Source organism: Meyerozyma guilliermondii, genomic scaffold, assembly GCF_000149425.1.
Source record: "Meyerozyma guilliermondii ATCC 6260 scaffold_3 genomic scaffold, whole genome shotgun sequence".
In the NCBI taxonomy this organism is placed as follows: Eukaryota; Fungi; Ascomycota; class Pichiomycetes; order Serinales; family Debaryomycetaceae; genus Meyerozyma; species Meyerozyma guilliermondii.
In genome coordinates this window covers 855,760-869,714 of record NW_001809798.1, presented here as the reverse complement: position 1 = coordinate 869,714, position 13,955 = coordinate 855,760, and the positions used below count along the sequence as shown (strand labels likewise).

Below are 13,955 nucleotides of genomic sequence, written 5' to 3'. Positions count from 1 at the left end.
AGAACGTTGAAAATGCAAAAATGAAGTGTTGTGACTTCACGGTTGGGATGAAGAATAGATAGGGTAACGATGCCACTATTCAAAAGTACAAATATCTGCAAAAAAAGGCGCAGAAAAATCGACTGGAGATTGGCAAGTGGGTCTGAATGGTAAATTTGGCTGAAAAAAAAATTTGTGTATCACGGGACGGCATCCTGTATACGGCAACAGAATAGAGTGGTCTGGAAGTTACGCACGTGCCCACGGACTGCGTAACCGTGGTACCATCACAACCACCCGCCAACCAAAAAAACTAAAATCCGGTGTTTCTGAAAATTGTGCCGTAGGCTGTTATCTACCAGACAGAAAACCACACCAGCAAACACAGCAAGCTATGCTTGATCGAAGAATCGCTCCTGCACATAACTCGGCTTAATTGCGATTCTCGGTACTGCAGACAAGCCGTCCCCCACAATTTGATTTCTGAGGATTCACGTATACTAAAGTTGAAAGACCACCGGTTCAAAACAGCTTTGACGGACTTGAGGACGTCGAGGAAAAAGTATAGCAAAGCAGACACTGTGAAGAAGCTCCAAGCCAAGTTTCAGGCTGTAAAATAAACTTTTCAAGAAAGTAGTCGTCTGTTATTATTTATTTGTCCATGACGGTTTTAGACAATCCATTATATCGGCCACTTTTGGAGGCGCTTCGGTCCGCCAGAAACGGTGTTGTGTACGGCGGAAAGCTCCGGTTCTCACATGCTTTGGTCATCAATCTCTTGTACCGTCTGGGACCATTAAAACCACGTTTGACTCAGGTTCTTCAAGCCACCAAATCTCACGCAGAAGTTTTGGCGGCTTTTGCCACGATTTACCAGTTGGCGGTGAAGGTGTTGCTGCATGACCAAGTATTGGGGGGATCCAAGGGGTTGGTGAAATTTTTAGCTGGAAGTTTTGGAGCATGGATCGTTTATTCTCAACACTTTCCATATTTTCATCCGGGAATAACCCACCAAATCACGTTATATTGCTTTTCCAGAGTGTTATTGGCGTCGGGAAAGATAGCGTTGGACAAATACCTTCATTGTGCCCAACCAACGTTCACTATTGGTGCCGATAAAGTAGCATTCCGAGACCTCACCGACCACCAGCAAAAGAAGCTCAAACATGGAATTTACAACAGTCTGTGGAAATACTTTGCTGTGGCGACATGGGGTCTTGTAATGTTGTTCTACGACACCCATCCGCAGTATTTACAGAGCTCGTTGCGCCATTCGATGGCATATATCTACGATGTGGAGATGGAATCGTGGTCCACGTGGAGGGAGTTTTTGAGGGTTCTGAAGAGAGGGAAAGAAAGGAAAGGAAAGAGAGACGTAAGGAGGAAGTGTATCATGTAAGAAGTTAACGTATACAAGCGTAAAGCATTGGTAGTGGGTAGAATGAGAGTAGAAACGAGACGAGAAAATGAAAAAAAAAGAACAGGAAAATTGGTGAAAAGATGCGAAGAGACCAACATATATACCACATATACCATTAATACCATTCTAATACCATTAAAATATTCTTATACCTTTGTCTCTGTCCCTTTCTACTCTCTTTTAACTTCCTTTCTACTCTTCTTTTTTCCGTTGCCTGTTGCAAATTATGAGCGCGGACCACCCGATAAGACAGGTCTTTCCTGTCAATCCACTTATATCCTGTAGTCCACTTTTTCACCTTAAACTCCGTTACCACTTCTATAATCTCCGCCGGGTCGCGCACAAAAACCCCTCGTATCAGGACTTTGCCCGTCGTCCCCCGCAGCCTGCCGCACCGTTGCGCACATTGATCGGATCCTGATTAGGAAAGGCTGGAATGATTTAGTCAGGAGGTGTACACCATTTTTTTTATTTCTTCCCATTAATAAGTTTTCCACAAAATTGTTGGCTACTCAACGTCTTTTGCTAGAACGTTTCATTCCGCTAATCATCACAGACTTTGAATAGACTTTGCAAACCTTCACAGCTTATGAACTCGTACACCTTGGTCCCGTCTTCAGGCGGTGTGACTGTCGCTTTCCGGCTAAATTCTGACTTTATAAAAAGTGTCAAAACCGCCAAATCGAGTCCCAAGCTTGTCGTCCGCGATGGTCAGGTGTCCATACGGCTTTCGCCAACACAGGAGTACCCCTGTTCTTCACAACTGGAAAATTCGCCCATGGAGATTTACGACAAAAATCATTTTTTGGGCAGTGTTACGTCGAAATTGACGGTAATAACCGATAAAAAACTCATCAGAGACCACATTCGTCGGCCTCAAACCACGGTACTTCCATCGCCAACACTTCCACAACGACCTGCATCGGCGCTGCCAGCAGTCCGTCAGCAACGCCCGAAAAATTACGCCCCCTACGTGATTCTGGCAGACGCCAGCGGGTCCAACAGCTCGTCCGACATCATCGCAACCCTCATGGCGTTTTTGGCGCTCGGACCGGCCACCAGAGACGAATTGGAGCGACAATTGCGAGCCCCCGCCAAGGTGGTAGACGGGTTCATCGCCAACTATACCCAGCCATACAACCCCGCCGACGTGTTTACCGGTGGAGATGTGTTTGCATACAATGCGGTGAAGGCCCATGATCATTTCGTGCTCAAAGATCGAGCCTACAAGGAATTACGGCCGTGGCAGTGGAATTATTCCGACGACGAGCGCCAATTTGTGTTGAAAAACACCCACAACGCATTGACACGGCTCGGGTTTCTGGAAACCCACCCTTTACGCCGCAAGATTTGCGACCAGCCGCAAGAGGGAGAAATCGTCCCGAAAAAGCTCGCTTTGGGCGGAGGACTTCTCACATCCAAGAGCCCCAATCGACCCGTGAGCGCCTCGCCGCTTAAACGGAGGTCGGATGTGTCGTCTTCGGACGACGACGAGCGCAGAAAACGCAAAAAAAGCGATACCGAATGCACATCGCCGTCGTCAATTGACGATTCCGGAGACGACGACGACCGAGCAACGAAAAGAACCCAGTATTACGCCAATCTCGCTATCAAGTTCCGGGCAAAGTACCAGGAGTACGAGCGGTTGTACAGCACGCTCAAGACACACCCGAAGCGCAACAATGGCGACAAAAAGGACCTTTCGAGACTCTTTGAAATGCACAGTACTCTCGCAGAGTGGAAAAAAAAGTTGTGGGATTTCGACAACGAGTCGCGGACAAAGTCCGATATCATGGCCATGGCCAAGCATAAGAAGGAGAAGAAGAAACCGGCGAAGAAGCCGTTGGACTACTGATACATAATAAACCTATCGATAAAGTACCAAAGTACCCTGTCAATAAATTTCCTGTCTACCTGTATCAATGTTCGCGAATTTCTCACCTCTCACGTTAACGGAACCCATGGACCCCAATATGGACAATCCCGCCGAGCCCAGACTGGAGCCTATGGAACCGTTTCTGGAACCCATAGAACCGAAACTGGAGCCCAACGACGTTTTGGACCTTCCGCGGTCGTCCGAGCCGCCTGAACAAGACGCCAACGATGACAGCCCTGACAAAAAACGCAAAAAAGTGCCGAAAAAAACCTCAGCAGAAGTGCTCCAGCGACGGAAGGAAGGCCGAAGGAAGGCTGCAGCCACGATTGCGCAAAGCCTTAAGAAAGCTGGCATTGGTCGGTTTGAAAAGGAGAACAAGTTCAGGTTGACCACCATCCGATCGATTCCATTGATCAACCAAAAGAACTACTTCACCGACTACTTGAAGAAAGATGAGCAGATCCTGTTTGTGCGCAACTGGCGGATGGAGAAGGTGCTCCAGCAAAAGATGAAAAACATCGAGAAAACCATCAAAAAAGACGATGCGGTGCAGTCGTTCGACGACTACAATTTGGGCGACATCGAGGCGGAAATGAAGAAGAAAGCCCAGGAAGAGGCCAAGGCCAAGGCTGAGGCGGAAGCTGAGGCAGCGGCAGCAGCCTCGGTGGCTTTGGAGAATGACGACGATGACGAAGACGACGAAGATGACGATAACGATGTCAGCGAAGATAAGGCCAAACAGGGCTACGACACCATAGTCATACAACCTGGGTCTGCCAATCTTCGTATTGGACGTGCCACCGATGCGTTCCCGATCACGGTGCCGATGGTAATAGCGGTGCCTTCAGATCCACCCGCGACTCACGAACCCCAACCCAAGCGGACCGAGTCCGAAGATGGCACCATTCTGTTTGGCGACGAATTCAACGAGCTTTTGGATACCCTCACCAAGGACTTCAAGGCTAGAATGAAGTACTATAAGCGCCGGATTCTTCCTAATTCTCGCGAACTGGCAGCCAACTTCAACCGTCGCCAAGAACCCGAGGAGATCCCTGACCATAACGACCCATATAAGAAAGAGTGGATCGATGTCAGCAATCCCAACACCCTCAAGAAAGTATACGTTGGAGACGAGGCCCTAAAACTTCCTATAGGCCCCAAGTTCACTCGCTACTCCATCCGCTATCCAATCTGCAACGGCCAGTTCAACGACCTGAGTCCCGCTTATACATCTCCACAGCAGCTCTTGGGTGATCTTTATGAGCTTATAATGTATGGGTTAGAGCAGCTTGAAGTGAAGGAGCCACTCAAGTCATTGAAGGCTATTTTTGTTATTCCAGATTTGTACGACAAGATGTACGTTGAAACGTGGCTCTCGCTTCTTTTGAGATTGGTTGGTTTTGGAAAAGTTGCTATTCTTCAAGAAGCCGTTCTGGCTACGTTTGGAGCCGGTGCATCGTCTGCCTGTGTCGTGGACGTAGGAGCCCAAACTACCACCGTGACATGTGTTGATGAAGGATTGGTGATCAACGATTCTCGAATCATTTTGAATTATGGAGGTGATCACGTTACGCAGGCATTGACAAAAATGCTTCTTCAAAGCAATTTCCCCTACCGAGGACTAGACCTCAGTAGTCGCAACGACGACTATGAATTGGCCCAGCAATTGAAAAACGATTATGCCACCTTCCAAGACGCCGATATAGCCGTGCAGCTCTACCATTTCTATAAGCGGAAGCCCTTTGAGTCCACACAAAAGTATCAATTCAAGGTGTTTGATGAGGTGATGCTCGCCCCATTGGCGCTTTTCTACCCCAAAGCATTTCAGTTGGATCCATTATCGAAAGACAGAAAGCGGCTCTTTGCTCCTTCAGTGGACCAGTATTCTGGCAAGACGAACAACCCTTATTCCAAGGCACAAGAAAACATGATAAATAACATTGCCTATGCCGATTTGGCCGACGACCAATTGTTGGTCCAGCTTGGCGACGAGCGGCTGAGAATCAAGCAGGGCAATCCATACTCAAAGCCGAAACCCACCAAGACATCCACAATCGAAAACCTGTCGTATTTGGTGGAGCAACCACTCGAAAAAGCCATCATCGAGTCAATCACCAATGCTGGTATCGCTACCGATTTTGCCAAAACCAAAAAATTTTACGACAATCTTTTGATTGTAGGAGGAGGATTGGCCACAATATCGGGCTATGACCTCGTATTATCGGACCGAATCAATATATGGAGGCCCAAGTTTTTGTCGTCAAGCAGCATGGATGAAATCATGGATTATGTTGCCGGTGAACGGAAAAAAATCGAGGGACATCGCAAACAACTCATCGACGAATATAAGGAGAAGAAACGAACCAATGCCGAGCAGGCGCTCGAGGATATCGAGCTTGACGACGCAGAATTGGATGAAATAGACGCAGCCACTCAAATTGAAATCGATCTTGATACTGTGGATGCCATGTGTGATCGAGGATCAGTGAATCAAGTGAATGTTCTTCCACCGCCGCGAGAGATCGATCCTCAGGTGCTCACATGGAAGGGAAGCAGTGTGTATGCTCGGCTCAAGGTTGTGAACGAGATGTGGGTATCTCAGGAGGATTGGGACTTGCTTGAGAGTCGGTGCTTGTACTACAAGAGTTTGTTCAACTACTAGGTTTACCGACGGTTTACCGGCGGTGAACCGGAGGCTCCTTTAAAAACCGTTCGATGAATTTGCTGAATGCTGACAGACGGCGTTCTTATATAGAGAGGGAGTCCGACATTTTGCAGCCATTATGCACCCATCTGCAACAGCATGCAACCATGGTTTTGCGATGTGGAGCAGACGGCTTTCTCATATAGAAAGAGAGTCCGACATTTGCAACCAGAACGCAATCAGAACGCATCTATCTGCACCATGGTTTTGCAACCAGGGTGCCGCGCGACCTCGGAACTTTGTTCCCCTCCCGGGACCACCGTGCCCGGGATTCGCGCGGACACGCCCCGTCCGAAAAATGCCAGAATTCCAAAATACACTTGTCATTATGAAGTCAATTCGTAGCCTTTCGACATCTGCTCCCCTCCGCAACTATGCGTCGACCATAAAGAACCTTAAGGTCAACCTGGACACCAAGGTGATTTACCAAGGTTTCACTGGACGTCAGGGAACTTTCCATGCCGAGCAAGCGATTGCCTATGGAACCAAAATTGTTGGAGGAACCAACCCCAAGAAGGCTGGATCCACTCACTTGGACAGACCCGTGTTTGCCAATGTGAGCGACGCCATTAAGGAAACCGGCGCCAACGCCACTGCTATTTTTGTGCCGCCATCAATTGCAGCCGCCGCGATTGAGGAGGCCATCGAGGCCGAAATTGAATTGGCTGTTGCCATTACCGAGGGTATTCCGCAGCACGACATGGTTCGTATTGCGCAGATGCTTAAGACGCAATCGAAAACGCGGTTGGTGGGACCCAATTGCCCGGGATTGATTGCGCCCGACCAGTGTAAGATTGGTATTATGCCATCGCACATTCACCAGCGGGGTAAAGTTGGAGTTATTTCAAGATCTGGTACTTTGACTTACGAGGCTGTGGCCCAGACAACTGGAGTCGGATTGGGTCAATCATTGGTGATTGGAATGGGAGGAGATCCATTCCCAGGTACCAATTTCATTGATGCATTGACACTTTTCTTGGAAGACAAGGAAACCGAGGGTATTATTTTGATTGGAGAAATCGGTGGAACTGCCGAGGAAGAAGCCAGTGAATTTTTGAAACAGCACAACTTGACCAGACCAGATGGACCAAAGCCAGTTGTTTCGTTTATTGCTGGTGTTAGTGCTCCTCCAGGTAGAAGAATGGGACATGCTGGTGCCATTATTTCTGGTGGAAAGGGTGATGCCAAGTCCAAGATTGCCGCTTTGGAGAGCGCTGGAGTTGTTGTGGAAAGATCGCCAGCCAGATTGGGTAATTCTTTGTTGGAGGAGTTCAAGAACAAGGGTTTGTTGTAGAGTAGATAGCCTGAATGTAGAGGTGAGGAGAAGGTGTAGACAAAGAGTATTGGCAGTATTGTCACCAAAGCAAATTAAACCTGAATTCTTGTGATAATTGAACGTTGCAGAATCACTTGTCAAAGAGGAATCTGAGGAAAGAAACCGCTGGATTTTGCATCTTTCATTTCAAAATCATTGTAATCACTGTGGATGGAAATCTTGAAATTTGCCGTAACTTTCTCGAGAAAATTCAATGGAGTGTTAATTTAGATCGTGGTTCGAATTCAGAAAATTGTGTTTTCGTGTTCTAGTACTCATCTGTATGTCTAATTGTTCCTCTCTTCATTCTGGTGTTTGGGTGCACTATCTTTCAATTGAGCGAAAAATTGGTCTAACTCTTTATGTTTCCCGTACTCCGGTCCTGTTTCACTCCCGTTATCCGAGCGCCTCTTTTGGTGAGGACGTTTACATACTCAGCGCCCGTGTTCAGGACAAACACGTCCACGAGAACAAAGGAAAATGTCCATGATCTCGAGACATTTTTCAAGCTTATAGGTCGCAATTGCAATGAACATTTGGACTCATTTGAAGGCAATTTGGATAAGTTTTTAGCCACGAGTTCCAAAGATATGAAGGAGATGGGCATCGACGTGTCCACGAGAAAATATATGCTTCGGTGGAAACACAAATTTGTTAATGATTTGGAACCTTTGCGTGAACATAAACGAGGAAAGAAGAAGAATGGAGGAGAACGAAAGGCCCGCACAGTCATAGCCAAGCGGAAAGCTTTGGAGCGGTTGGAGGCGAAGGAGCGCCATGCCAGCGACGAGCTCGAGGCGGAAAGAAAGGGAGAACGGACGTTCTGATGTACATAGACCATAGAAGAAAAAGCACAGAATTGGAAGTGAAGGTGAGAAGAAGAAAAAGTGTAGATGATGTGACTGTGAAGACAGAGTTCAGTGAGTGATTGTGGAGTGACAGGATTCAGTGGGTAGAGTAGCTGAAGTGGTTGAGTGTCAGCTCCATTCCTGCACATCAACCGTTCCGAGTCATTACCTGCAGTACACTTGATTCTCGTTTCCTGTATCCTCCGTCGCCCACTCCTCATGCGTTCTGTCACTTTCATTGCCGTTTTAATCAGTATCATCTGGGTCCTTTTTGCCAATGTTCAGGCAAAATCCCCTCCACCTGAAAACCCACCTATAACAGACAAAGTTTATTTTGAAATTGTCGAAGATGACAAGCCAATTGGAACAATTACCATCGGACTTTTTGGAACTGTTGTCCCCAAAACCGTCAAAAACTTTCGTGAATTAGCTGCCTCTTCCGACTCTTCTTTTGGATATGTTGATTCCATTTTCCACCGTATTATTCCTCAGTTTATGCTCCAGGGTGGCGATTTTGAGACCGGTCAGGGATATGGCGGCAAATCGATTTACGGAGGAAAATTCCCCGATGAAAACTTTCAATTGAAGCATGACCGCAAGTACCGGTTATCGATGGCAAATGCCGGCCGTGACACCAATGGGTCACAATTTTTTATCACCACCGAAAAGACTTCGTGGTTGGACGGAAAACACGTTGTTTTTGGTGAGGTTCTTGATGGATTTGATGTGGTTGATTATATGGAAAAAGTCAAGACCAGCCGTGGCGACCGGCCAGTGAAGACGCTCAAGATTGCCAAGTCGAGCGCAGAAACGGTGGAACCAGAAACTGAAAACGAAAAGGAAACTGAGAAGGAAAACGAAAAGGATGAGTTGTAAACTTATCAATTCGATCAATTGGTCTTTGCTCCTTAGTAATTGATTAATACAATAGTATTCGTTTTCTTCTACTTGTTCTATATCTTTATCTCTCCCTCACATTCATCTGGTTAATGGTGCTCCCTTTTCCTGATGTGGGAACGTCGTCCAAATATATACTGTCGTTTCCGGAAACTGCCCCTGCAAGTAACAGGCTGAATGCAGACACCGACACCTCGGGATTCATGCCAAAGATTTCATTTTGCGCCAGCGACAATAATCCAGTGCCCGGAATTGTTCCAGGTACTGTGGCCGGAACTGTACCAGGTACACTGGCCGGAACTGATGGTGTTTTCATGGGAGTGGCGCCGGCACCATTCCCGGTTGCAGCTACTGATGTAGTTGGATGGGTTGAATTCCGAGTCCTTTCTACATCATTTACCGAGGGGTACACATGACCACCGTCGGAAATGCTGTATTTGCTCATTTGGTTCAATAATCCGACCAGAGTTTTTATCGATAAAACACTCGATAAAAGTCGCGATGAAAGTAAATCGTAAACTTTGGGTGCTTGATAAACATTGGCACCAATAATATAAAAATCTTGTTCGGTGATGGTGGATTCAGGACCGGTTCTATTTTGTTTCCGAATAACCCAGAAATCCGGTTCTCGCATGTACGCTATAACAAACTCAATTCCGGTCATCTCGGTGAGTTTATCTTGAATGTATCGTTGGGGATGAATGTTGGCCGGTGGTGCTTGAAATTGAAACTGCATTCGAAGTACCTGGTTATTCGAAGTCCGGTCGTAAAATGGCGATTCCGAGAAATAGTCAAGCACATTTCCGGTATGGAGTCCGAATTGCTGGATCCATTCCGGACTCTTCCACTGGATCTCGTCGAGGGGATCCGGCATTAAATCGAGATGAAGTCGAAGTGAAGTCGAAATGAAGTCGGAAGTGATGAAGATGTGACTATATACAGGACCAATACAATCGACTTCATACTTCATATCTTAATCTAGGCATATATAGATATCCGGTCTAGTCTATTCTCTACTTCCGGTGGACCACTGGTCGATTTGCTCGCGCAATTTTGCCGCTTCGGCCGCCATGATTTCGGGGGTCCGGTCTTGGCGGGCATAGTCGGCCTCAACAACAAAGTCACCCCCGGTTTGGAATGCCGCTTTGCGTTTATAAAAGTCGTCATACACAGCTTCAAGGTCGGTTTTCTCTAATTTCCGGTAAATTGAGTCACCAAACCCGTCGGTGCCATACCGGGGGATAAGATGCGTATGGAGATGGGGGATCGATTGACCCAGTTCCGGTCCATCTTGAATGGCAATGTTTAGCGAATCCGCTTTGTATGCATGGATGATGAATTTGTGGACGGTTTGCAACGCCGACATGTAATCCTGGGCCTCCTCGGGGGTAAGGTCAGCAAACCGAATGATTTCCGGCCGAATTGGACATACGAGAACATGTCCTGGTACGAGAGGTCTTAAATTGACAAGCGCATATGAATGAGCTGTTTTAAAGAACACCTGCAGATTTACCACATACTTATAGAAATAAATGTCCGACATCTTAGGGGCTTTTGTTCAAGTTTATTTATTTTCGCGCTACAGTGCGGGTGCAAAATGTGTCTATCAATCTATATCTAATTACTTGTTCACCTTACCAAAGTACTCCTTGGCACTGTCAACACCAGGCTTGATGGTCTCCGAGCCTGGTTGCCAGTTGGCAGGACAAACCTCACCGTACTTTTCGGTGAATTGGAATGCCTCAACCAATCTCAACGATTCCTCAACAGATCTACCAACTGGCAAATCATTGATGGTGATTTGTCTCAAGGTACCCTTGGGGTCAATCAAAAAGATACCTCTGAGAGCAACACCCTCTTCTTCCAACAACACACCATAGTCTCTCGACAAAGTGTGGTTGGTGTCAGCAAGCAAAGGAATGTTAATTGGTCCTAAACCACCATCCTTTCTAGCCACGTTAGTCCAAGCCAACAATGAGTACTCGGAATCGGTGGAAGCAAACAAAACTTCGGTGTCCTTATCTTGGAACTTTTTAATAGCCTCAGAGTAGGCAATAATTTCAGTTGGACACACAAAGGTGAAAGCCAAAGGAATGAATGCCAAAAGCACCCATTTACCCTTGTATTGTTCCAAGGAGATTTCCTCGAACACACCGTCAACAACAGCGGTTTTCTTGAAGGATGGAGCGGGTTTTTGAATTAAAGCGACCATGATTAAATCGATAGCGAAAAACAGTGGCGCCACGGGTCTTTATATACCTGCGCGGTTTTGCATCCGCGGTTCTAGACGGTCCGATTAATTACTAATTTCGGATTGCGATCCGAAATCTGGACCGCAAATTTGTGGCACATAAATTGCGCGATAACTAATCGAGTCGCTCCGAAGTCGCATTTGCATGGGTATTGCATTGAATGGTCGGTACTTGGTGGTCGGAATTCAACAAACCGACTAAGTGACAAATCACAGGCAAACTGTGGCGCTGCTGACATAAGCCGATATCGGTCTAGCCGAGAATGGTAATACTAAGCGCGGCCACAGTGGCCCCCACTGATCTGGTGTCTGGGTGTAAGGAACTGGCTGCTAATTCAACTAATGACTATTAAAGTAGGTGCTTGTAGCTCGTGTTACAATGATTCGAGAAGCTTACAATTCTTTGTTCTGTTGTGGTTAACAGTACGTGGGTAGAACATTTATTAATTAGGAGCATATTTAAGCGAGAAGAGCAATGTTCAATACCCACATTTTAGCGAGGAAATGATTGGTGAACCAAACTCATTTCCAGTCAATTTTAGGCCGAATAAGCAGAAACTTCAAACCGTAGAATTATTTACCGTCAGCTCCTAATATGGTTAATAATTCGAACAATCAGATATTCCAGATTTAGTTGGATTCTGTTGATTGGGAGTAGTAATGGGCAGCGAAAAAACCTGACGCCGCAAGGCATAAAGTACGAATGAATACGCCGAGTATCTCCCATATTGAAAAAACTTGACAGTTCCAGAGGAAAGTATTCAACTCGTCGAGACCCACTATCACCGCAACGACTACCAAAAAATGCAAGAAGTAATCCTCACTTGTAAAATCTTTGACGACAGCAACGATCACGTATACCAAAAGGATTATAAAAATCACCAAGAGCACTGCATACATTTCATAATTCTTGCTTCTCCTATCCAGAGTTTCGGAAATAGTTCCGGGCGCAGTTGCTCTGGTTTCTCTTTGTCGTCTAGTCACCTCACTCCAAACCCATTCCCTTTGTTGACGAGGCATTCCTCTGAGTTGCGTAATCAAATCTTGCACTACATCCGCTTGTGGAGGAGTCATTTCTTGCACTTGTGGTGTTGGCATGATCAAGATGAAATCAAGTACAAATGCGAATTTGCAACCGATTTATGAGCCACGAGTGGGTGTAGTGATGTGTGAGTACACCACTGTGCAGTACACTCGCTTTCTAATCGAAATAAGCGTGTCGCCTCTGGTGTCTGGGCCCCCGGCATATAGATTATCCTGTCTTGTATTCTGTGGAATCTTGTATTTGAAGAGTCTTGAGTGCGACAAGAAGTCTTCATAAGTAGGCCGTGTCTTGGACTGTATGGCTTTGCATTTCATTGCATGCTTCGAAGGGACATTCCCTGCACTATTCGTGCAATTGACCTGAAATATGAAAACCAGAATATGATGTCTCAAAAACTACTTTCATCGATCGCATGTGGTTCAACTAATCAAGAGCAATTAGGTGATTATACTACACTGTAAGAATGTCATGTCATGAGCGAAATAGTAGATCATTTGGTGTTACATGTACAATTTGGCTCGGTAAAATCCACCTTCGTATATATGCAGCCGCGTATCGTGAGGCTTGAGAGCTGCACGGCGGAATTTGCAACCAAGTAAGAAAGCGATGTGGTCACCGTCCTTTGATGTTCCATGACTATGATATGTCTTATAGATTGTAATACGGTGGTTTCTGAGTACATTTGAGCAGATGAGTAGCCTAAATACGCTTGTCCAAAATGGTCACGTGACCGTGCTGCTTCTATGCTGGAGGTTCGCCTACATCAAATGGCACATAATGCGTGAAGAGTAATCACATAGCTCGCAGACTTAAAGCTTTAAGAGTACCAGTACGTAAATACAAAGACCAAAGACTATCATATTCAATTTCACTTATGAGCTCTATCATTGGTGAATAACAAAAAGCGAACTTGCAGTTGTATTACTCTGCTTAGTGGTAGCCAGTGTAACTCAAAGAACCTAATGTTAAAGACGCCAACATAAGCAAATATCCATTCACCGCTCGTCCTCCAATTACAACCTTATATCGAATGGAAGCGATTATGATATCGGTCCAAAAGGCAGTACCGATCACAACACAAACTAGAGAACTGATCCAGAGATAACCGCGAGGAGCCTCTTTCTCATCATTTTTTTTGGTGAACTCTTCGTAATTAAGTGCCATAAAACACGAGGCTAGATAAAGGAGGTATACAAGGATAATCAAACATTCCCTTATTATGTGTCTTTCTTTCTGCAGAATCTCGGCCCCAGTTTCTATTTCCCCGATAGGTTGTTCAGTCTTTTTTTCGCCCATAGGTTGTTCGGTCATTTTTTCGCCCATAGGTTGTTCGGTCATTTTTTCTACCATATGTGAACTAATTAGAGGTGAGCTGCGAAGCTTAATTTATAAGTAAACGAACAAATAATCTGCCAAAACTAGAGCCGTGAAAAAATTCGAAGCTTCCGCAGATCAAAGGACCTGAAAATGAATTTCGCGCAACTGATTCTGCTATCTTTTCTACCAATTTCTTATACTTTCCGTTTTCTTCATTCTCTTTAAGCAAAACGTTTAGATTACTAGCTAGATAACTAGTATAAAATCTGAAAATCAAATCGAACAAGTCTAGGAAAATGTTGA

General features: G+C 45.8%; 11 protein-coding genes across 11 annotated transcripts; 6 read left to right on the top strand and 5 right to left on the bottom strand. All coding sequences in view use genetic code 12, as the record gives it.

Moving 5' to 3' along the window:
- Nucleotides 1-640: 640 nt before the first annotated feature.
- On the top strand, nt 641-1,378 carry PGUG_02790 (uncharacterized protein; the record flags this gene model as incomplete). Its single annotated transcript, XM_001485011.1, has 1 exon — nt 641-1,378. The coding sequence occupies one exon, from the start codon at nt 641-643 to the stop codon at nt 1,376-1,378; it is 738 nt and encodes a 245-aa protein (XP_001485061.2).
- Nucleotides 1,379-1,988: 610 nt separating this feature from the next.
- PGUG_02789 (uncharacterized protein) lies at nt 1,989-3,254 on the top strand (the record flags this gene model as incomplete). The annotated part of the gene is made up of 1 exon (XM_001485010.1): nt 1,989-3,254. One exon carries the CDS (start codon nt 1,989-1,991, stop codon nt 3,252-3,254), a length of 1,266 nt encoding a protein of 421 aa, XP_001485060.2.
- Nucleotides 3,255-3,321: 67 nt separating this feature from the next.
- ARP8 (Arp8p) lies at nt 3,322-5,937 on the top strand (the record flags this gene model as incomplete). The annotated part of the gene is made up of 1 exon (XM_001485009.1): nt 3,322-5,937. One exon carries the CDS (start codon nt 3,322-3,324, stop codon nt 5,935-5,937), a length of 2,616 nt encoding a protein of 871 aa, XP_001485059.2.
- Nucleotides 5,938-6,058: 121 nt separating this feature from the next.
- Nucleotides 6,059-7,273, top strand: LSC1 (succinate--CoA ligase (GDP-forming) subunit alpha; the record flags this gene model as incomplete). Its single annotated transcript, XM_001485008.1, has 1 exon — nt 6,059-7,273. The coding sequence occupies one exon, from the start codon at nt 6,059-6,061 to the stop codon at nt 7,271-7,273; it is 1,215 nt and encodes a 404-aa protein (XP_001485058.2).
- A 373-nt stretch (nt 7,274-7,646) lies between these two features.
- On the bottom strand, nt 7,647-8,402 carry PGUG_02785 (uncharacterized protein; the record flags this gene model as incomplete). The annotated part of the gene is made up of 1 exon (XM_001485005.1): nt 7,647-8,402. The coding sequence occupies one exon, from the start codon at nt 8,400-8,402 to the stop codon at nt 7,647-7,649; it is 756 nt and encodes a 251-aa protein (XP_001485055.2).
- Nucleotides 7,657-8,121, top strand: PGUG_02786 (mitochondrial 37S ribosomal protein mS41; the record flags this gene model as incomplete). Its single annotated transcript, XM_001485007.1, has 1 exon — nt 7,657-8,121. One exon carries the CDS (start codon nt 7,657-7,659, stop codon nt 8,119-8,121), a length of 465 nt encoding a protein of 154 aa, XP_001485057.1.
- Nucleotides 8,362-9,018, top strand: CYP5 (peptidylprolyl isomerase family protein; the record flags this gene model as incomplete). The annotated part of the gene is made up of 1 exon (XM_001485006.1): nt 8,362-9,018. The coding sequence occupies one exon, from the start codon at nt 8,362-8,364 to the stop codon at nt 9,016-9,018; it is 657 nt and encodes a 218-aa protein (XP_001485056.1).
- An 85-nt stretch (nt 9,019-9,103) lies between these two features.
- On the bottom strand, nt 9,104-10,009 carry PGUG_02783 (mediator complex subunit; the record flags this gene model as incomplete). The annotated part of the gene is made up of 1 exon (XM_001485004.1): nt 9,104-10,009. The coding sequence occupies one exon, from the start codon at nt 10,007-10,009 to the stop codon at nt 9,104-9,106; it is 906 nt and encodes a 301-aa protein (XP_001485054.2).
- Nucleotides 10,010-10,045: 36 nt separating this feature from the next.
- Nucleotides 10,046-10,582, bottom strand: HNT2 (bis(5'-adenosyl)-triphosphatase; the record flags this gene model as incomplete). The annotated part of the gene is made up of 1 exon (XM_001485003.1): nt 10,046-10,582. The coding sequence occupies one exon, from the start codon at nt 10,580-10,582 to the stop codon at nt 10,046-10,048; it is 537 nt and encodes a 178-aa protein (XP_001485053.2).
- Nucleotides 10,583-10,660: 78 nt separating this feature from the next.
- On the bottom strand, nt 10,661-11,251 carry PGUG_02781 (peroxiredoxin; the record flags this gene model as incomplete). The annotated part of the gene is made up of 1 exon (XM_001485002.1): nt 10,661-11,251. One exon carries the CDS (start codon nt 11,249-11,251, stop codon nt 10,661-10,663), a length of 591 nt encoding a protein of 196 aa, XP_001485052.1.
- Nucleotides 11,252-11,920: 669 nt separating this feature from the next.
- PGUG_02780 (uncharacterized protein) lies at nt 11,921-12,388 on the bottom strand (the record flags this gene model as incomplete). Its single annotated transcript, XM_001485001.1, has 1 exon — nt 11,921-12,388. The coding sequence occupies one exon, from the start codon at nt 12,386-12,388 to the stop codon at nt 11,921-11,923; it is 468 nt and encodes a 155-aa protein (XP_001485051.2).
- Nucleotides 12,389-13,955: the final 1,567 nt, after the last annotated feature.